The following is a 22,213-nucleotide window of genomic DNA, read 5'->3' as shown; positions in this document are numbered from 1 at the left end:
AACAATGCCCAGGTTATTTTGCGTCTAGTTTTAAGATAACGTTTTTGCTGGATATAGAATTCTACAGGGGTAGATTTTTCTCGGTTAGAACATTTTTTCTGCCATTTTTAAAAACATAAAATATCTAACATAACTTTTACCATCTTAGACATTTTAAAGTGTGTCATTCATTTGTATGAAGTGTATTCACAGTGTTATGCAACCACTATCCATTTTCACATCTTCAGTTTTTGTCATCTCATATAAAAACTGTTTAAAGAAAATAAATGAATCATAAAGAACTGATTGATAAAATTATGGAGATTGATGAATCTCAAGATCTGTAAGGTCATTCAGCAAGCTGGAGACAGAGCAGAGTCACCTATAATCTCATCCTGAAGACAGACATCCCCAATATTTAGGAAAAGCTGATGTTTCTGTGTGAAAGCAGGGAAAAGTAGATGTTTTAGTTTAAAGTCATTTAGGCAGGAAAACTTTTTCCTTTACTGACAGGCACAACTCTGTTGGGGAAAGTAATATGCTTTTGTAACATGCAATCTTGTTTAAGAAACACTCACTGCAACAGTTCTAATGTTTAACTAATATCTGGATACCCCATGGCCCAATCAAGTTAACCATCTCACTTTGTTTGTATAATTTTTGTTGAATTTTCTTCAAATTTACCCACCTTTTCTTCTTGTGTCCAATATATTAATTTTGTGTAAACATCTTAAAAGCGTAGTATTAATCCTTTGTAAATGTCTTAAAACCATTGCATTTTATCTGGCCTGTGGTCCTAGCTATTCAGGAGGCTAAAGATTGAAGGTTGAAGCCAGTCTAGGTGGGAAAGTCGGAAAGTCCATTCTTATCTCCAATTATCTAACAAAAGCTTTGTAGTGGAGCTGTGGCTCAAGTGTTAAGAGTGTTAGCTTTGAGTAAAATAGCTCAAGGATAGCACCCAGGCCCTGAATTCAAGGTCTCTGTCTCCCACACAAAATATAGCATTTGTGTTTTTGATTCTGTTTTCCTTTTTCTTTTCTTACAGTTTTCATGTTACCTTAAAATTCCCCATACCTTACCCATTATACACATTTAAACATTTGTTTTTCTTATTTTAAAATTCTGTATCACAGTTTCTTGTTTTGCTGTGTGCTGTATATAATTTTTTAGACCACAAACTACAGTGTTGTAGATGATAATGCCTTTGAGGTTATGTATTTATTTTTCTTTGAAGAATATTGAGATTTGTTATAGCATATAATTAAATTATTTGCAGATCATCTTTTTTGTTACAGCTTGTTTTGAGGTTTTGTTAAAGGAGGCATATATACTTTTCTCTTAGTCATAGGGTTTCATCCTATCTTGCTGAAATTGGGGATTTCTAGGTTTTCACTGGAAGATTCAAACTTTATCCTATGATTTTTTTTTTTGTTGTTGGTCATGGGTCCTTGGCGCTGTCCCTCAGCTCTTCAGCTCAAGGCTAGCGCTCTACCACTGGAACCACAGCGCCACTTCCAGTTTTTTCTGCTTATGTGGTGCTGAGGAATCGAACCCAGGGCCTCATGCATACAAGGCAAGCACTCTACTGCTGAGCCACCTTCCCAGCTCCTATCCTATGATTTTTATATAGTAGACCAAAATGTCTACCAGCTTTTCAGGTGCTGTTTTTCTTACTTATCTCTATGGACTCTTTTAGTCTCTATGATCAGGATTTCTCTACAGATCTAGGATTTGAAGAATGTTTAGATAGATTTTGTAGCTTATACATCTCCAAGATTGCTTCAGGAAGCAATCTAGCTGCTTTTATATTCCAAATTCCTTATCTCATGCTAGAACATCTTTAGCATCCTACTTGAGCTCTCTTCTGTGCATTTTGTAGTATGAGGAGTATCTTTTAGGGAAAGTACATGAATGTTGTTCTTAGTATACTTAGTGTATTTCTTTTCTTTCTCTGTTAAATCTATCACTTCTTTTTTTGGTCGGTTGTGGGGCTTGAACTCAGGGTCTGGTCACTGTCCCTGATCGTTTCTGCTCAAGGCTAGCACTCTTCCACTTTTAGCCACAGCTTCACTTCTGACTTTCTGTTGGTTAATAGGAGATAAAAATTTCATGGACTTTCCTGCCCAGATTGAACCATGAGCCTCAAATCTTAGACTCTACCTTGCCCATGTAATTATAAATCCTCTGTATGGTATTTTCACAATAAAAACAAAACAAAACAAAAAACTCAGCCTCTTGAGTGGCTAGGATTACAGGTGTGAGCCACCAGTACCTGGCAAATCTAGCATCCAGGAAATCTACCATTATTTGTTCACCTTTAAATTGTTTTTACTTTCCTTTAAAAGTTTTCTTTTTTTTATATTTTGTGATTATTATCAACATGTAGCCTAGTCTTACTGTTGCTTCATACCATGAGATGGAACATGTGCTCTACAAATGCATGTTATTACCAAATATAATACAAATAATACAATAATAAAATACTATTGTGTATATCATATAATGCAATAGAAAGTATTATATTTACACAATGACTATTTAAATAAGCAAGTACCTATTATATGAGAAGATTATTTGAACATATTTATCACTTAAATAGTTTGAATGGACATTTATGTATATATATATATGAAGTTTAATGAATTTTTTACATTGCCTTCCATTTACATTTACGCACTAGTTTTTGAAATTAAACAATATAGTTTTCTAAGTACTGCCTGCCATTAAACATAATGATTTAAAAAATTTAATTTTATTGTAAAGGTAATGTACAGAGGAGTTACAGTTACATACGTAAGTTAATGAGTACATTTCTTGTCGAACATTTTTATCCCCTCCCTTGTTTTTTTCCCTACTTTCCCTCTCTCCAACTCGCTCCCCACCCCTGCAAGTTGTAAAGTTCATTTCCAACATAGTGTCTTGTGAGTATCAGTGTTGCATTGGTTCACCCTTGGTCTTTTGTCTCACCATTTTATAGTTTGCCTTCCCTTCTCCAAATCAGATAAGTGTATATACAAGACACAGGGTAACAAAATCAAAAACAGTGACAACAAGGGATAAACCAAAGGGAGGAAAAAAAACAAAACAAAAGAAAAAAAATAATTTCACACAGTACATTAAAAACAGCAACAACAAAGAAAAATCTTCTTGTTTCCATATCTTGGAGTTTATTTTGATTACTATCATTTTATATGTATATAGTTGTTGAGCTATTGTGATCCTCTGCTAGGAGTAGACATATACTAATTATTACAAATGAGAGAAACTATGGAGCTTATGTTTCTGGCTTACTTCATATGAATTTTTCCAAGTCTTTCATTTCCTTACAAATGGGGCAATGCCATTCTGATGGAAGCACAGAATTCCATTGTGTATATATACCACATTTTTTTGTTCCATTCATCTACTGTGGGGGATCTGGGTTGGTTCCATATCTTAGCTATGGTAAATAATGCTGCAGTGAACATAGTTGTGCTGAATATGATATTTTGATTCATATTTATATTAGGTGATGATCTAATAAGGCTAATTAGTATGTAATGGTGAGCCCACTCAGAGTTCTCCTTTCTACTTGAAGATCTATACTAATTATTGTTAGTTATATTCATCCTGCTATGCCAGAGACCACCAGAACGTATTCCTCCTATAATATAGTAAGAGTCAACCTCACCAAGACTACTTAAGATACTTTGGAATTCACAGACTTCCTTTAATTAGGGCTGTTACTGGAAAATTATTGTGTTCCTTTTCAGTGTTCCACTTTCCTGAGTTTTTATGCATTTAGTGAAATTCTAGAGCAGTTTACATCATGAATGACGTTGTTTAGATGGTTGTAGAGCAGCAATTGTGTAGGTAGTTTAGCTTTGCTTCTGAATATGATAGAAATACAACTTTCTTATGATTTGTTGGGCAGTAATCAGTTTAAGCAATGACAACAAGTGAGCCCTTGGTTTAACAGTAGGAGTTTGTTGAGGTAAGGCTACTGGGAATTTATGAATTCAGGCTTCTTGGAGGTGAGTTTGGATTGCAGTGACCCCAGTATGCCATGTCATAGGTATGGAGAGATACGTTCTGAGGCCATGCTGAGTCAAGTACCAGTGGTGGTGTAGATTCAGTTCTAAGTAGTTGACATTTATGATTCTGAGAGTGTAGACCATCAGGTTCCATGATGGTTATATGTTAATGGCATTGCCGCAAGCACAATGCAGGCGGATGGTTGTCAAAGTGCTTTGAAGGCTGATTATAATGTGCCATAAGGTATGTCTCTTAGGTTTTTCTACTTGGAGTTTGTCGAGTCTCTTCTATGCTTATATTTATGATTTTCATCTTGTTTTGCAAATTTTCTGCTATTATTTATTCAAATTCACTCTTCTTTTTTGTTCTCTCTTCCTCTTGGAACTTTACTGTGTATATGTTTTCAAGTCCAAGCAGTGGCTCCGTTGGAGGAAACTTTTCTCAGAAATACTTCTTTCTGCTCAGTCCTCTTTAATTCTTCTCATTGCCCTTTTTATCCTCCTCCTCTCAAACTCTGTTATGATTTGGAGAAATTTTGCTTGCATGTAGTAGCTATTGAGGTGAAGGGACAGATACTCATTTAGCTCTGTTACTCTTTCTGTGAGAATATTAGCCCTTTAAAATTCTAGATTATTGTGGAAATGATCTCCTATAAATCTTTCTACCTTTACTCTGCCCTAGACTTATATTTTCTCTTAGTATTTAATGAAACACAGGATGCTAGTGTTGGCAGATGTGCAGAGCCTCAGTAGCTCTACTTCTTGGCTTATCTTCCAGCATTTAGCTGAGTACATTATGTTAAGGTTTTCAATGCTTTAAAGGTATACATTAGATCTTTAGTGCTTTAAAAGTTGTATTTTCTGTTTTTTGGTCTTAGGGCTTGAACTCAGGGCCTGGGTGCCATCCCTGAGCTTTTTCCGTCAAGACTAGCACTCTAGCATTTTGAACCACAGTGTCATTTTTGGCTTTCTGGTGGTTAACTGGTGATAAGAGGACTTTGCTGTCTGGGCTGGTGTATAACCATGATCCTCAGCTCTTAGCTTCCTAAGTAGCGAGAGAATTGTTCTGAAAAACAGTCTGCTATTATAAGAAAACTAAACATTAGTGGTACATTCTAATTTGTAATTAGCTGGGTCTAAGTGGCTGTTAAAATTCATAAATCAAGTTTTGAAATGTTTGCTAAATACATATAATTAATAGAAATAATAGTCTATAATTATAGCAGAGTTATATAATAAGCATCTTATCTGCAATAATAATGTTTTATAGGTATAATAACATAAAACAAATTTGTATAGTGAATTTGGAAGCCTGTTTGCGTTGTCTTCACATCTTCCTCATCGTTTTATCAGTTTCCTCCTTAGTTATATTTTAAATACTTTCCCTTTATTTTTCATGTTTTATGTTTTATTACGAGGTTTTTGCAGATTGGAATATACTTTCTGATATCTGGTTGGATTTTTTTCTTAGTAGTTTCTGAAGTGTTTTACAAGTATTTCTTTTAAAACTATGGTGATTAAAATATGAGAATACTTTGAGGTCCTAGTGAGTTAAGGTGTGTGTGTGTTTCAAGGAGTATTTGAAATTGTAAGTGGAGACCTTAAGCACTGACACAGTGAAATCACTATTTTTCAAGTTGCACAGATAATATGAAATTTTCTTTACACATATATCTCAGGGCCCAGGTACTATTCTTTACTTTTTTGCTTAAGGCTAATTCTCAACAACTTGAGTCAAAGCTCCACTTCTGTTTTTTTGATAGAGGTTGGAGATAAGGGTCTGTGGACTTTCCTTCCCAAGCTGACTTTGAATCGCGATGCTCAGCCTTCTTAATAACAAGGGTTACAGGTGTGTGCTTCTGACACCTGGCTGAATGCCCTTAGTTTTGATTTATTTTTAATCCTTGCATCTTAAAATGAGGTGAGGCTGAAACATATTTTTGTTGTTTCATTGTATTTAGTGGTTTGTTTTCCCTTTAACATACCAACTTTTGAGATTCCATTGTGTTTTTGTGGATAATCGCTATTATTTTTTAAAAAACAAAGGGATGTTTCATATCCTTATAGTTAGTTAAAATAGAGAAATAAATAGTGAAATAAAATAACAAAATGACAATATAACATAGTTATGTTTTTGTTTTTGTTGGTTTTGGGGCCTGAACTCTGGGCTTAGGCTCTGTCCCTCAGCTCTTCAGCTCAAGGCGCACACTCTACCACTTGAGCTACAGTACCATCTAATTTTTTTTTAATGCTACATTTCTCCCAGATTTCATCTTTGTCCCTATGCATAGAGACCTATGAAACCAGAATTGGAGGTGAATTAAATAAGCAGGTGCCTTTCATTAGGAACATTTGTCTCAGGTTTTTTTTTTTTTTTTTTTTGTCAGTCATGGGGCCTGAACTTTGGGCCTGGTTGCTGTCCCTCAGTTCTTCAGCTCAAGGGTAGCTCTCTACCACTTGAGCCACAGTGCAACTTCTGGCTTTTTCTGCTTATGTGTTGCTGAGGAATAGAACCCAAGGCCTCATGCATGCAAGGCAAGCACTCTATCGCCGAGCCATTTTCCCAGCTCAGTTGTGTTTTTTCTGGATTTTTTTTTTTTTTTTTGGGTCCGGTCGTGGGGCCTGAACTCTGGACCTGGGCGCTGTCCCTCAGCTCTTCAGCTCAAGGCTAGCGCTCTACCACTTGAGCCACAGCGCCACTTCCGGCTTTTTTTCTTTTTGCTTATGTGGTACTGAGGAATGGAACCCAGGGCCTCATGCATGCAAGGCAAGCGCTCTACCACTGAGCCACCTTCCCAGCCCTTTTTCTGGATTTTTAAAAATCCTTACATTATTGTTATTCCTTACTCTGTGTGGGCACATTGAAAGGACTTTAGAAAACCCTTAGTGCAGTTTCCTTATGGATTTTGTCTGGGAAGGATTTTCTTGATATTTTATTTACTTTATTGCCCCTCAGATTCTCAAATGTTATTGTTAATGTTTCTTTTTCAGGATTCAGTTTAGCTGCATTTAAAAGGAACAAGAGGAAACTAGAACTGGCAGAAAAGGTGGAAACAGATTTCATTCAACTAAAGAAAAGAAGACAATCAAGCGAAAAGGTCAGGAGTTATTTGCAATATTAATGTATAATAATGATATTGTAAACCACATTTAGATATAGAAGTTTTAGAACAGTACTTATTTGGTAGAAAAATGACACCTGTCCCATGTATTTTTTGAGCTTTTCAGTAACTACATTGCAAAAAAAGTAAGTTTATCTGTCTATTTGTTATTTTTGGTGGGTGATAGTGGAGTTTGAAGTCAGAGCTATTGAGTCATGACCCTAGCACCACATTAATGATGCTGTATTTTATTTAAATCAGTGAATACAAAATATACTTTGAAATATAGTCAGCTGAAAAATTGATAGTGTTTTATATTTTTTGTTATTAAGCTTTAAACCCACTTGACTTTTTTACATTAAATTATAATGATAGATTTTTTATTGGATATATTTTTTGATCTTCATTTATATTTCATAAAAATTAACTGTTGAAAAAATAGATTCTAAGCATACTAAAAATATACTAAAACTAAAACAATACTTGAATATTTTCAAATTAATTCAATTAAACTTGAAATTCAGCTTCTCATTTCCTCTTGCTTCATTTTTCTTTCTCAGTAGCTACATTTGGCTTTGGCTACTGGTTTAGTCTTTGCAGTTCTAGACAGTGATTCTTAACATAGCTGTTTTGGATAGAGTGTAAGTATAAGGAAATATACATGGAGTCATAGATTATTTTTTGTTTGTTTGTTTTTTATGTGGGTCTCAGCTCAACTGGAGTGCTGTCCCTGAGCTTTTTGTGCTTATCGCTAACATTCTACCATGAGAGCCACAGCTCCAGTTCTAACTTTTTTGTTGTAATTGGAGATAAGAGTCTTACTGACTTTCCTGCTTGGGCTGGCTTTGAGCCACAATCCTTAGAGCTCAGACTCCTGGGTAACTATGATTACAGGGTTGTAAGCATGGTTCCTCATATAGATTCTTTATGATATGTATCACTGTTCCTTTTTCTGCTGCATTGTTTGTTTGCCCTTTATATGTCAGTGTGCCATTATGAGTCCATGTATGGTATTCCTTAAGATGCTTTTGAAGTTAAAAAGAAGTTGAAAACTTCTTCTTTAGCCTATGTTTTGAGATTTTTCTGACCACATTTTATTGATACACCTTAATATTTCACTAATATAGTGTATTGATGATTTCTTCTACAATGGTTCTTATATTCCATTGTAGTCTATGCTTTCTTTTATAATTTTGATGATCTCTCATAGTGAGATATTTTCTTGTTATGTTGGCTCATGTTATAATTTATCAAACAGTTTGGTCCAAATCTTTTTAATTTTTCTGCTGTACAAGAGTAGGCATGTAGAAAGCAAATAAACAACTTAATATGTGGATCTTGATGAAAGTAGATAGTAGTGTGGGTCTGTTTCTGTATCCTGATACTTGGGTGAAAAAATTTAAAACTTTTGACTTTTAAAAAATGATGAGCCTGAGAATGGTGGCTCATACCTGTAATCTACACTACTCAGAAGTAAATATTAGAAAAATGGCAGTATGAGATTAGCCTAAGCAAAAAGAAAAAAAAATAGTTACTAAGTCCTTCATTTTAACTAATAAGATGAGTATAGTGGTGACACACACCTGTTATCTCAGCTATTTGGAGGTGTAACTAGGAGCATGGTCTAGCTGACTCAGGCAAAATGTAAGAACTTCTCCAAAAAAAAAAAAAAAAAAAAAAAAAATCAAAAAACCAACAGCACAGAAAAAAAGACCTGTGGTATGGCTCAAGTGGCAGGGCATCTAAGCAAGGGTGAAGCCTTAAGTTCAAATTCTAGTACTGCCAAGAATAAAATGCGATAAACTGGTCATTGTGGTGCACACATATAATTCCAGCACCAGGAGGCTGAGGCAGAAGATCAAAAGATTCAGACTAACCAGGCGCTGGTGGCTCACACCTGTAATCCTAGCCACTCAAGAGGTTGAGATCTGAGGCTCATGATTCAAAGCCAGCCCAGGCAAGAAAGTCCAGGAGACTCTTATCTCCAACTAACCACCAGAAAACCGGAAGTGGTACTGTGGCTCAAGACGTAGAGTGCTTGCCTTGAGCTGAAGAGCTCAGGGATAGTGCCCAGGCCCAGAGTTCAAACCCCATGATCCCTTCCCCATCCCCCCCCCCAAAAAAAACCCCCCCAAAACCAAACCAAACCAACAACAATAACAACAAAAGATTCAGACTAGAAAATAAAAAGTAATAAAGAATACATACAGTGAACATTCTTGTCAGTTTTCATAAATGTGTATAACCATGTAATCCAAACTCTTATATAAATATAGAATATTTTCAGATCTTTGATACTTCCTCCAGTTAGTTCCTAACCTCTTTGTGCAGACATTCGCCACCCAGTCTTTATCACCACAGATGTTTTGTATTCCTCTCTAATGTAGAATGTACTCTTTTCTAGCTGCCTTCTTTCACAAAATGTTTTTGAGACATTGTATCATTAGCTTATTTTTAATCACTAAATAACATTTACTAATATAAATACTGTGATGTATTTATCCCTTGTTCTGTTGATGATTTGGTTATTTTCAGCTTTTTGTTATTATGAATAAAACTACTGTGTAATTTTTATATGTTTTTGTGACATCACTTTAGGATGTTTGTGCAAAGAAATATTTCTGTATCTCACAGATTTTAAAACTTTTTTGGAAAGAGGTTGAGTAAAGAGACCAACAAAGAAAAAACAAGGAGCAGCAAGTAAGGCAGAGGCACAATTAGAAAAACTTTCTAGGAAGCTAAATAAAGAGTCCTTCTGAGAGAAGCATTGTTTGTACCAGATGCTGCTGAGAAGATAGTTAAGTGGATAGAGGAGTGGTCACTAGATTGGCCCCTGGAGATAGTTGATCTAGATAGGCACATTTTCTCTGTAGGTTGATCAGGGAAAAGTATTGAGAAGTATTGTCAATGGTTTGGTGATAGAGAAGTGAGATCAAGAGTTAGTGCCATAACCAATTTATTCTTTTAAATTAGTGAATAATTTAACATATGCAGCCTCACTTTCTTTAATAAAAGAAAATTCTGGTGGTACTGGGGTTTGATGTCACTTGTGAGGCAGGCATTCTACCACTTGAGCCACAAACCCAATAACTTTAGTTCTTGTGGTAAGTGTGAGAAAATGGTTACTTGTTTTAAATTTAGTTTTTGCTTTGTTCTGTCAGATAAAGAGAAGAATAGTTGTCCTACTATTGACTTTTATCATTTTTGGAGGAGGAAGCTTCCTTTGTAATTAACTCATTGGCAAATTGCTGTTCCTGCCTGAATTGCTTTATGACTGAGAGTTCACTGGTAAAAGAAGAGACTGTTGGCCTGGTGCTAGTGTCTTAAACCTGTAATTCTAGCTACTCAAGATGAGGCTGAAATCTGCAGATTGTGGTTCAAAGCCGGCCTGGGCAGGAAAGTCCATGAGACTCTTTATCTACATTTAACCACCAGAAAACCGGAAGTGGGGCTATGGCTCAAAATGGTGGAGCACTAACCTCGAGCAAGGGTATAGGGACAGCACCCATGGCCAACAACAACAACAAAAAAATAGGAGACGGTCACATTTAGAAAACAAACTGACTCAATACACATCATAATCTAGATGTTAAAAATATCAATTTTAAACATCCAGCTTTGCATATGACTGGAAAATATTTTTATTCTTAGAGTATTAAAAGAGGTTGGGGGTAGTATTTGATCTCAACATTTTTGATGTTTCAAGCTTTTTTTTTTCTTCTCTATTTTTTCACAAGCATATTGCTTAAATAGTTTCCATCTTTTTTTTTTAATAACTGACTTGCCAATTCAGTATACATAGTTATTTTTTTCTCCATTTTTATGAAGTAATTTAAGTTTTCAATTGATTTCATTGGTTTTTCAATAAAACAGTACTTAGGATAGTGAAATGAAAGCTAATCAGATCGTTTCCATTGTGTAAAATTTTTTCATTCTTCAATTTCTAATAAGCAATTTAGAAAAATTTGCAGTGATTTTGGTGCTTTTATATTATTTTATGTGTTCAAAACCACTCTAAAGAGATGCTACAACTTTTAATTTTGCGTTCTTTAGCCACCACATTGGGACATCAAATTGGCCACATGTTTCAGAAAGGAAATGTTGGGCCTTGCTTTGTGCGCTTCATATAAATATATTCTATTCTTTTGAAGTATATTGTGGGTAACATTTCCCCCTTTTATCCACCATCTTGAAATTATTATGTAAACGCTTAACTGTATCATACTAAATCACTGTATTTTTTGGGTGAGAGGTAGGTTAAGATCAAAGAAAATAAATGCACAAAAACAACATGCTTTGGTCAGATTGTTCCATTTGTACTTGTGTACATGCCTGTGCCTATGTGTGCAGGGAAAGAAGTCATTACTTTTTTTGAGAAATTACTTTGCTTTATCTTGTGTCTGTGTTTCTTAAGAAGATGGATGGTATGTGGGTATACTAGTAAACAGAAGGAGGAAACTTCTTTCATTTCTCTTTTACAGAAGGAGGTGTATATGACATTTTTTCCCCCATAAAATGGAAAATTCTTTCAGTGAAGTGATTATTTTCTGTTTGAAATAATTTCTTTGAATTACAGGTTAAAGTAATATTAACTTCATATATGACTATTTTGATTACTAGGCAAGCTTATAAACTTTACATTTAATTCAATTAGGTAGGCCAACAACTTAATTAAATCTATTACTACTTAATGCATTCATGAAGATTATGGAATCTGATGATCAAATTTCTTTTCACTATGTCTTCAAATGTTTGGTTTGCTGTATTTTGTATCGATTCAACAGTGTCTAAGCCCCACTCTTTCATCCCTTGATGGCTGAACAATTGCAGGATTTTTTTCCACCTGTTGCAGGAAAACTTTCTAAGTTTTTATAATGACTCAATAACTAGTTGGTTGGAGTTTTTCAACAAGTCTTTTGTAAAGATTGACCTTAAGTTTATAAAATCTTAAAGTTATAGATAAAATTGAGACAGAAAGTCAGTGCTAGGACATCTTAACTGGTTTTATTTTATAATGAAAATAACCTGTGATTTTCCAGAGTGCTTGTTATGAGATGGCATCAAGTATTGTCAGCTAATAACTCTTTCCTCATTTTTAGCATAAAGCACCCATTAATTTTTAGCATTTGACAGTATTGATGCAGGGATATAACGTTTAAAAAATTATCATTGAAATAGCCCCAGCTCATCTTACATGTAATGTACAAATCACTAGAGTGTACCTTTTCTTGTAGAAAATACTTCCAGGGAAAGTAATTTCATTGAGACTACAGAAATATTTCTGTTTGGGAATTGATTCAGGCCATGATGTTAAGAATTAATATCAGATTCTAAATCAGAATTTTAAAATATGTCTTCATATGATTATATAAGGTATTTCCTCTGGGCACCCATAGCTTACACCTGTAACCCTAGCTGCTCTGGAGGCTGAGATATGAGGATCAAGATTCAAAGCCAACCCAGGCAGTAAAGTCCATGAGACTCCTTTTTGTCTTTTTGTCGGTTGTGGGGCTTGAACTCTGAGCCTGGGCTGTCCTTGAGCTCTTCAGTTCAAGGAGAGTGCTTTACCACTTGAGTCACAGCACCACTTCTGGTTTTATGGTGGTTAATTGGAGATAAAAATCTCACGGACTTTCCTGCTTGGGATGGCTTTGAACTGCAATCCTCATATCTCAGCCTCCTGAGTAGCTAGGATTACAGGCATGAGCCACCTACACCCAGCTCCATGAGAATCTTATCTACAATTAGCCACCAGAAAACTGGAAGTGGCACTGTGACTCAAAGTGGTAGAGCACTAGCCTTAAGCTAAAGAGATCAAGGACAGCACTCAGGTCCAGAGTTCAAGCTCCACAAATTCACACACACACACACACACACACACACACACACACACACACACACACACACACACACACACACACACTACCATGCACTACCATGCACTAATGACCCAGGCTGAGATCAAGGACAGCACTCAGGTCCAGAGTTCAAGCTCCACAAATTCACACACACACACACACACACACACACACACACACACACACACACACACACACACACACACACACACACACACTACCATGCACTACCATGCACTAATGACCCAGGCTGACTTTTCATAGACATGGTAATATTAAAACACGTGCAGCTGTTAAGACCAGCAGAAAAACCCAACATGTTGAAAACAAATGTGTGGGTATATGTATACAAACACACAGAGGTATCAATTACAAAAATGTTTTTATATTATAAGAACCAGTCCTTAGTTAGGTTGAAGGAAAACCTAAGACGTCAAGCCTTGTTTGTTCCATCATTGCTTCTCTAATCAGCCAAGATTTTGAATAGATACTAGTAACTGTTGAAAATTCAGCATTGACTAAATTTAGTTTAAAAAAAATAGAGGGATATTATAGGAGGTAGGATTGGGTATAAGAAACTAATTGGGTATAAGAAACTATTAACTAGCCTAAAATGGATTTTACCCCCACAACTTTCTCTACCACTTTTTAAATTTTATTGTAAAGATGATGTACAGAGGGGTTACAGTTACATGAGTCAGGTAATGAGTACATTTCTTTTTGAACAGTGTCATCCCCTCCCCCATTCTCTCCCAATTTTTCCCTTCCTGTCTTCCTTCCCCCCAAAGTTGTATAGTTTATTTGCAACATAGTGTCTAGTGGGTTTCACTGCTGAATTGGTTCACTCCTTGTCCCAAAGTTTGTCCAAATCAGATAAACTTGTAATAAGAAAAAAGGATTCAAATGTTTTTCTTTCTTGAGATTGTTTCTAACATATTTATAAGATGATTTCTTTGTTGCTTTGTATGTCACTCCCCCGCGATATAACCCCTGTTTTCACTGTATTTGATGTTGGTATACTTTGTGGAGAGGAAGGGAAAAAACAAATGGTTTAAATAGGGATACAGGTGGAACCATTGCAACAATGAGATGTACAAGTCCTTATGTCCAAAAAACGAACTTTACAACTTTGGGGGGGGGGGCGGATGGGAAAGGATGGGAAGGGTTGGGAAGGACAAACTAAAGAGGAGGCAATAATGCTTGATAAGAAATGTACTCATTACCTTGCCCATGTAATTGTAACCCCTCTGTATGGTATTTTCACAATTAAAAAAGAAAGAAAAAAAGATTAAAAAAATAGTGGCAGAAGAGAATAAAGGAAAGAAGAAAAGAAAGAAAATAAAAAGAACTGCAAACATACTAAAAAATGTCTTACTTCCTTTTCTTTGAGTTCATTTTGATAAGCATCATTTTATATATATATATATATATATATATATATATATGCACATACACATAGCCATTGAACCCTTGCAATCTTTCCCGAAGAATATCCTCCTTTGTTCACACTGTGTGAATGTTTAGAGTGCTGTTTAATTAATCTTGTCCAGGTGTAATTGTTTGTCTTTTACTATCCATTGGGTTTACTTGTAGACTTATAGGCACATTCTAGTTATTACAAATGAGAAAAACCATGCAGCCTATGTTTCTTTGGTTTACTTTACTTAGTATAATTATTTCCAAGTCTTTCCCCTTCCTTACAAATGGGGCAATGTCATTCTTTCTGATGGAAGCATAGAATTCCATTGTGTGTATATATACTACATTTTTTTGATCCTTTCGTCCACTGAAGGTTAGGTGGGTTGATTCCATATCTTGGCTATAGTAAACAATGCTGCAGTGAACATGTTCATGCTGGTGGCTTTAGTGTAGTCTGGTTTTTTGTCAATTGGATAGATTCTCAGAAGTGCAATTCCTGGGTCATAGGGGAGCTCTATGTTTGGTCTTTTGAGGAACCTCCATACTGCTTTCCAGAGTGGTTGAACAAGTTTACATTTACAAGTAGTGTTCCCTTTTGGCCACATCCCTGTCAACATCTGTTATTATTAGTTTTCTTGATCATGACCATTCTAACTCTAGTGAGGTTGAATCTCAGTGTTGTTTGGATGTGCATTTCTTTATGGCCAGAGATGTTGAACATTTCTTCATGTTGGCCATTCTTATTCTTCGTCAGAGAAGTCTCTTTTCAAGTCTTTAGCCCATTTTAATTGGGTTGTTGTTTCTTTGAAGATTTGTTTTTGGGAGGTTTAATTTTTTGAGCTCTGAGTATATTTTAAATATAGGGCCTTTATCTGCTGCATAGCTAGTAAAGATCTCCCATTCTATGGGCTTTCTATTTATCTTGCTATGTCCTTTGCCATGCAGAAACTTTTCATTTTCATGCAATCCCATTGATTTAGTCTTTCTTTGATTTGTTGTTTCTGGATCTTTACTTAGGAAGTTTCAATCTGTGCCCACAAACCTTAGTGTTTCCCCTGTCCCTTCCTGTAATATTTTCAGGGTCTCTGGTCTTACAGGTCTTTGATCCATTTGATTCTGTTGCAAGGTGATATATAAGGATCTAAATTTAATTTTCTGCCATGTATAGCCAATTCTTTTGGCACCATTTGTTGAAGAGGCTGTTTTTCTTCCATCCTGGGTTTTTGGGTTCCTTATCAAATAGTAGGTGGATATAAGTATGTGGCTTCATATCTGGGTCTTCTTTTCCATTGGTCTTCTGGCTTATTCTTGTGTTAGAACCAAGCTGTTTTTATTACTACCACTTTGTAATAGAGTTTGAAGCTTGGTACTGATTGATTTTCCTAGAGCACTGTTCTTCCTGCTAAGGATTGTTTCTGCTATTTGGGGTCTTTTATCATTTCATATGAATTTTAGGATTGCTTCTTCTATATCATTGAAGAATGTTGTTGGGATTTTGATGTATATTACATTGAATTTGTAGATAGCTTTGAGCAATATTGCAATTTTCACAATGTTAATTCTTCCAATCCAGGACTATGGGATGTTTTTCCATTTCCTTAACTCTGCTTTAATTTCCTTTTTCAGTGTTTTAAAGTTTTCATCGTAGAGTTCCTTCACATCCTTGGTTAATTCCTAGGTGGGTTTTGTCTTTTTTTTGAGGCTATTAAAAAAGGAGTTGCTTTTCTGATTTCAGCTTCACTCTTCTCATTGTTGGCATACAAAAAAACCACTGATTTTTGTGAGTTAATTTTGGGCCTTGCTACTTTGCCAAAGTTCCAGATCAGCTCAAATAACTTGGGTGAGGAATCAATGGGTTCTTTAAATACAGGATCATGTCATCTGAAAAGAGGGGTAGTTTTATTTCTTCTTTCCCTATTGGATCCCCTTTATGTTTGCCTCTTGCCTTATTGCTCTAGCTAGGAATTCCAGTAGTATGTTGAAGAGGAGTGCAGAGAGTAGAAATCTCTCTTGTTCCTCATTTTAGAGGAAAATGGTTTTAACTTTCCACCAGTGAGTATACTAGCTGTAGGTTTGTCATAACAGCCTTTATTATATTGAGGAATATTCCATGGATTCCTAGCTTCTCTAGAGCTTTTATCACAAAGGGGTGTTGGAGCTTGTCAAATGCTTTTTCTACATCTATTGAGATCATCATGTGGTTCTTGTTCTTGCTCCTGTTGATGTGTTGGATTACATTAATTGACTTGAACTTATTAAATCGTCTTTCCTTCCTTCCTTCCTTCCTTCCTTCCTTCCTTCCTTCCTTCCTTCCTTCCTTCCTTCCTTCCTTCCTTCCTTCCTTCCTTCCTTCCTTCCTTCCTTCCTTCCTTCCTTCCTTCCTTTCTTTTTTTGGGTCCGGTCGTGGGGCCTGAACTCTGGGCCTGGGCGCTGTCCCTCAGCCCTTCAGCTCAAGGCTAGTGATCTACTACTTGAGCCACAGCGCCACTTCCGGCTTTTTTCTTTTTTGCTTATGTGGTGCTGAGGAATCGAACCCAGGGCCTCATGCATGGAAGGCAAGCGCTCTACCACTGAGCCACCTTCCCAGCCCATATTAAACCATCTTTACATCCCTGGAATGAATCCCTTTTGATCATAGTTTATGATTTTTTTTTTTTGGTTAGTTGTTGAATTTGGTTGGCCAGGATTTATCAAGAAGTTTTGCACTGATGTTCCTCAAGAGATGGGCCTATGGTTCTTTTTCTTTGATGGGTCCGTATCTGGTTTTGGGATGAGGATTAAGTTGGCTTCATAGAATGAGTTTGGTAGTGATCTTTCCCTTTCAATTTCATTGAAGCATTTGATGAGTATCTGAGTAAATCCTCCTTAGAAGGCCTTATAGAATTTGGCTGTGAATTTATCTGTTCCTGGACTTTTCTTGGATGGGAGGTCTTTTATTGCTTGATTACTTGATATTACTTTCATTACTTGATATGGGTCTATTTAGTTGATTTAAATCTTTTTAGTTTAGTTTGGGTATATCAATATTTGCTTGGAATTCTCCGCTTTATTCCAGATTCTCCAATCTGTTGCATAAAAGTTTTCAAACTATTCCCTTATAATGTTTTGGATCTTGCTTGTTTCAGTTGTGATGTTCTGGTTCTTGTCTCTAATTTTACTTATTTGTGTGTGTTGTCTTCTTTTTTTGGTCAGATTTGCTAAGGGTCTGTCAATTTTGTTAATTTTTTCAAGGAACCAACTCTTTGTTGATTCTATTTTTTTTTCTTTTTCTTTAATTCATTTATTTCTGATTTAATTTTGATTATTCTTTTTCTATGTTTGGGGTTTGGCTTTTTCCTCTGTTTCAACAGCTTAAGGTGCATCATTAAATTGTTGATTTGAGATTTCTCCAATTTGTTGGTGTCGGCACTCAGAACTATAAATTTTCCTCTGAGTACTGCCTTTGCTGTGTCCCAGAGGAGTTGGTATTTTGTGCATTCATTTTTTTAAATTTCATAAGCATTTGAATTTTCATTCTGCTCTCTTCAGTGACCCAACGATCATTCAATAATGTATTGTTCAGTCTCCATGAGTTAGAGAATTTTCTATGGTGGGTTTTGGTGTTGAGCTCTAATTTTATTCTGTTGTGGTGTGACAGAATACAGGGAATAATTTAAATATTTCTGAATTTGTACAGATTTGTGGCCTAAAATGTGATCTTTTTTGGAGACTGTTCTATCCACTGCTGAGAAGAATATATATTCTGATGCTGCTTGGTGAAATGTTCTGTAGATGTCTGTTAAGTCTAGTTGGTCTATGCACTTGTTTAGTTCTGAGGGTTCTCTGTTGAAGTTTTGCTTTGTTGATCTATCCAAAGGTGACAGTGATGTGCTAAAGTAACCATCATCAATGTGTTTGAGTCTATTTGTGTTTTTAGGGTAAGTGGGATTTGTTTAATTAAGTTGGTTGCTTCAGCATTTAGTGTATAGATATTTAGAATTGTTATGTCTCGTGTATGTAATGTCTTTCTTTGTCTCTTCTTACTCATTTTAATTTAAATTGCATTTTATTGGGTATTAGCATTGCAAATCTGGCCTGTTTATGGGGGCCATTTGCTTAATAAATTTTATTATAGCCTTTTACTTTCAGAATGTTTGTTTTTGTGGGCAAGATGTGTCTCTTGAAGATAGTAGATAGATGGATCCTGGTTTTTTGTTTTTTTTTTTTTGGTTGGTCATGGATCTGAACTCTGGGCCTGGACACTGTCCCTCAGCTCTTCAGCTCAAGGCTAGCACTCTACCACTTGAGCCACAGCACCACTTCCTGCTTTTTCTATTTATGTGGTGCTGAGGAATCGAACCATAGGGCCTTATGCATACAAGGCAAGCATTCTACCACTGAGCTACCTTCTCATCCCTGGATCTTGCTTTTTGATCCAACTAATCAGTCTATGTCATTTAACTGGAGAGTTAAGTCCATTAATACTGAGAGTTAGAACTAAGAAGTGTGTAGTTACTGCCATGTTATCTACTTTCTTAGGGTCTGTGCTTGTCATTTCTTATTGTATTATCTGGTTATCTTTTAAAGGCCCTCTACCACTGTTTTTCACTTGTATATTTCCTTGTTCCAGCAATGAGTTCTGAGTTTACCAAAGTATGCAACCACAGATGAGGTAAAAGATAGAAACTGGTGTGGAGGGTGGGGGAACTGTGCAGACTACATACCATGAAGCCCTGAGGAGCCACCACCCTCATTTGGAGCTGCCTGCAGTAAGAGAGGACTACGACAGGATGGCTTCTGCTCTGTATTCTAGCCACCTATTCCTGTAGATTCTGAGCCTGTGAGTAACAATACCCAGTGACTCCTTAGGACTCACAGAGTTGAAGAGGGTCAAGATAGCTTTGCTATCTTGGATCCCAGTGTAGGCTCCCCTTGTAAAAACTGATTAAACTTGTAGTCTCTTGCATGCTGATACATTGGTGCTTATTCAGCTGAATAATCACCATTATTTGTGGAAAATGGAGTTTATTATCTGCAATGCTTTAAAAACTATTACTTTTTTCAGTATTATTAAAGGTAACATATAATAATAAGTAAATGAGGGAAATGAATGTCTGATCACACTCTTGATTGACCAATCTGTAAACATGAGTCAGGAAGTGCCCACAAGGGGGCATGCTCATCTACTGAAACTTGACCAAGAAACTCATATTATGCAGGTAAATGTGCCTGTTTTACAAAGGTACATCTAGACTATCTTTTCCAAGGGGATGAGAATTCCTCCCCATTTTCTAGCATATGGTTATTTTGGATGTATGGTTTTCAAAGGAGCAACAGTGATACTGTACAATGGAAATGTAAATTTCCTTGTAATTGGGCAAGCTTGATTATCAGCACAACTCACAAGTTTATGATTGCCTTTTGATTTTTTTTTTTTAAAGCAGTGTTGAGAACATCTTTAATTTTTAAAGCATTGTCACCTTTTCTGTGAAGAAGTGTTAGAATGTGTAAGTGTTTTCCAATTATTAGCCGAAGGGAGAAGTGCTTTTTTGTTTTTTGTTTTTCCTTTTTGTGCTGATCTGGGGGCTTGAACTCAGGGCCTGCATGCTGTCCCTGAGTTTTTGCTCAAGGCTACCACTCTACCACTTAAGGTACAATTCCACTTCTGGAGGTAAGAGGCTCATGGATTTTCCTGTCAAGCTGGCTTCAAATCACAAGCCTCAGATCTCAGCCTCCTGAGTAGCTAGGATTTCAGCTGTGAGCAAGAATGTTTGGCAAGGAAGAGTTATTATTATTATTATTATTATTATTTTATTGCTCTCAGGTATATGCAATTCACCAGCAAATCACCTTGAGAACTACACATAAGCTTTGAGTGCTGTTTTCACTAGAGGTTCTGGCCTCATGCAACCTTCAGCTTTCCTCATTCAATACCTCTTATTTTTTAACCCCTGCCCCTAACATTCTCATCAGCAAATCATTATTGGTTATTTTTTTAAAGCTTTGTATAAAGGTGGGTACTGTTAGCATGCCTTTATAATCCTATATAATTGCACTCAGGAGGCTGAGATCTGAGGATCGCGGTTCAAAGTCAGTCCAGGCAGGAAAGTTCATGAGACTCTTATTTCTTATTAACTAGAAAAGCTAGAAGTAGAGCTGTGGCACAAGTGGTAGAATGCTAGCCTTGAGCAAAAATAGTCCAGGTCAGTGCCCAGGCCCTGAGTTCAAGCCCCAGAACTTATACATACACATAAAAACCCAAACAATATAAATAAGGTTTTGGGAATAATAAAACATATGGCATTTAGGCCCTACCTTTTATGTATTGGGCTCAGTACAGTCAAACAATGAAAGGAAACAGTGCCATTTGATATATACTAAAATAGTAAGACTATACTAAAATAGTAAGACTATTGAAGAGAGCAACAAGAATGAACTGGATAAAGAAGCCACTCTTAGTTTTGCTGTGTTTCTCTTGGCAGGGTTCATGGAAAGGGAGGAATTTAAGCTGGGGAGAGAAGATGAAAGATTTAGGTTCAGAGGCCTGTAAATGGATGAGCTTGGTTGCACCACAGGATTTCTGCAGGAAAGAGGTGGCTAGGAGAAGACTAAGACTTACTGGCAGTATATGATCTATTTTAAGGTATTAGAAAACAATATATATAGCACATAAAACTACACTTTGCTCTTCAAACTCAACTCTGGCTTTTTGTAATTCTCCATGGGGAAATGTCAGTTGATAAGATTAAACTGTCCACAGAATGTAGCAAACTAAAATTCCCTATAGAGAAATTAAGTCAATAGCCAGAGTGCTCTCTGACCATCTTGCTAATTTTATTTGTACTAACTGTACTTAGGAATAAGAAGTATGTTTTGAAATCTATGTGAATGGGGCCTATCCTGGTGGCTATTTGCATTAATGCAGGCTTTTAAGTTTATGTATCTCTGAATTTGAATGACATTAGATTTTTTAAAATATATATTACTTGTATCCTAGAATCTACTTAACTCCTTTTCTGTTACTTCAGTTTTTTGATTCATCTTTACTTTCCAGTAAGATTTTCTCTTTTTCTGAGATGGAGTCTTATTATATAGTCAAATGTGGTTTTAAAGGTCTTCATTTCTCAACCTCTTGAGTGTTGGTATTACAGTCATGAACCAATATCACTGGCTCTAATAAGATTTAATCTGTTGAGGCACAAAAATAAGAAAGAGTCCATAGGCATTTTTGTTTCCTTTTTGCTTCCAAATATGCTTATCTTTATTTATTTGTTAAATATGTATGATTTTGAATGGCAATTCACAATTTTGTATGTATGGCTCATGACCAAATAGAAAAATATTAAAAAACTTCGTATCAAGTAAAGCATCTTTTTAATATACTATTAAATTAGTATCAAATAATACTCTTCTATACGGAGAGGGTAGGGTCCAATTCATGTTAGGTTAAGTGACCCATCCTAATTGTCACGGTGTTTCATTGGTGGGAATAAAATCCAGATTGTCCTGTTACCTTCTAGTCCTTTATCTGTTATTCCCCACTGCTTTAAGACATAGTTCAAAGGCCAGCAGAGCTCTGGCATTTAAAAGAAAAAGTGTAATTTTATCCAGGGAAGGTAAATGTATGCCGTAAAATGAAAGAAAGACCAGAGGTCCAGACCATGGCCAGGTGTTCCTGGAAAGAGCTAAATTGGACAACTAAATTGAAAAAGGTTGCCTGCTCTTATAAAGAGAGTTGTTGCTGTTTATTTAATTAGCAAAGTCTTAGCTTGTTTATTTATGTGTTTTAAAGATTTGGCCAGGTATTGAATTTATGTCCTATTAGTATGTTGGTAGCTTTGTCATGCTATCTCTGTCATGAAGT

The 22,213-nt window shown here is 35.9% G+C and overlaps 1 protein-coding gene across 4 annotated transcripts in view; it reads left to right on the top strand.

Moving 5' to 3' along the window:
- Tasp1 (taspase 1) overlaps positions 1 to 22,213 on the top strand; it is a 214,576-nt gene that overhangs the window by 62,174 nt on the left and 130,189 nt on the right. For 3 of the 4 annotated variants that reach the window (XM_042666493.1, XM_042666495.1, XM_042666496.1), the window contains one exon: positions 6,984 to 7,090. In XM_042666493.1, the coding sequence (XP_042522427.1) occupies positions 6,984 to 7,090 (107 nt within the window). Of the gene's footprint in view, positions 1 to 6,983; positions 7,091 to 20,831; positions 20,993 to 22,213 lie in introns of those variants that run through there. The other variant, XM_042666497.1, reaches the window with a different exon arrangement.

The sequence above is a fragment of the Dipodomys spectabilis genome, unplaced genomic scaffold (genome assembly GCF_019054845.1).
Source record: "Dipodomys spectabilis isolate Male_0828 unplaced genomic scaffold, ASM1905484v1 ptg000365l, whole genome shotgun sequence".
NCBI classification, from domain to species: Eukaryota; Metazoa; Chordata; class Mammalia; order Rodentia; family Heteromyidae; genus Dipodomys; species Dipodomys spectabilis.
The sequence above is the reverse complement of the archived record's forward strand: the minus strand, read 5'-3'. Positions and strand labels throughout refer to the sequence as shown.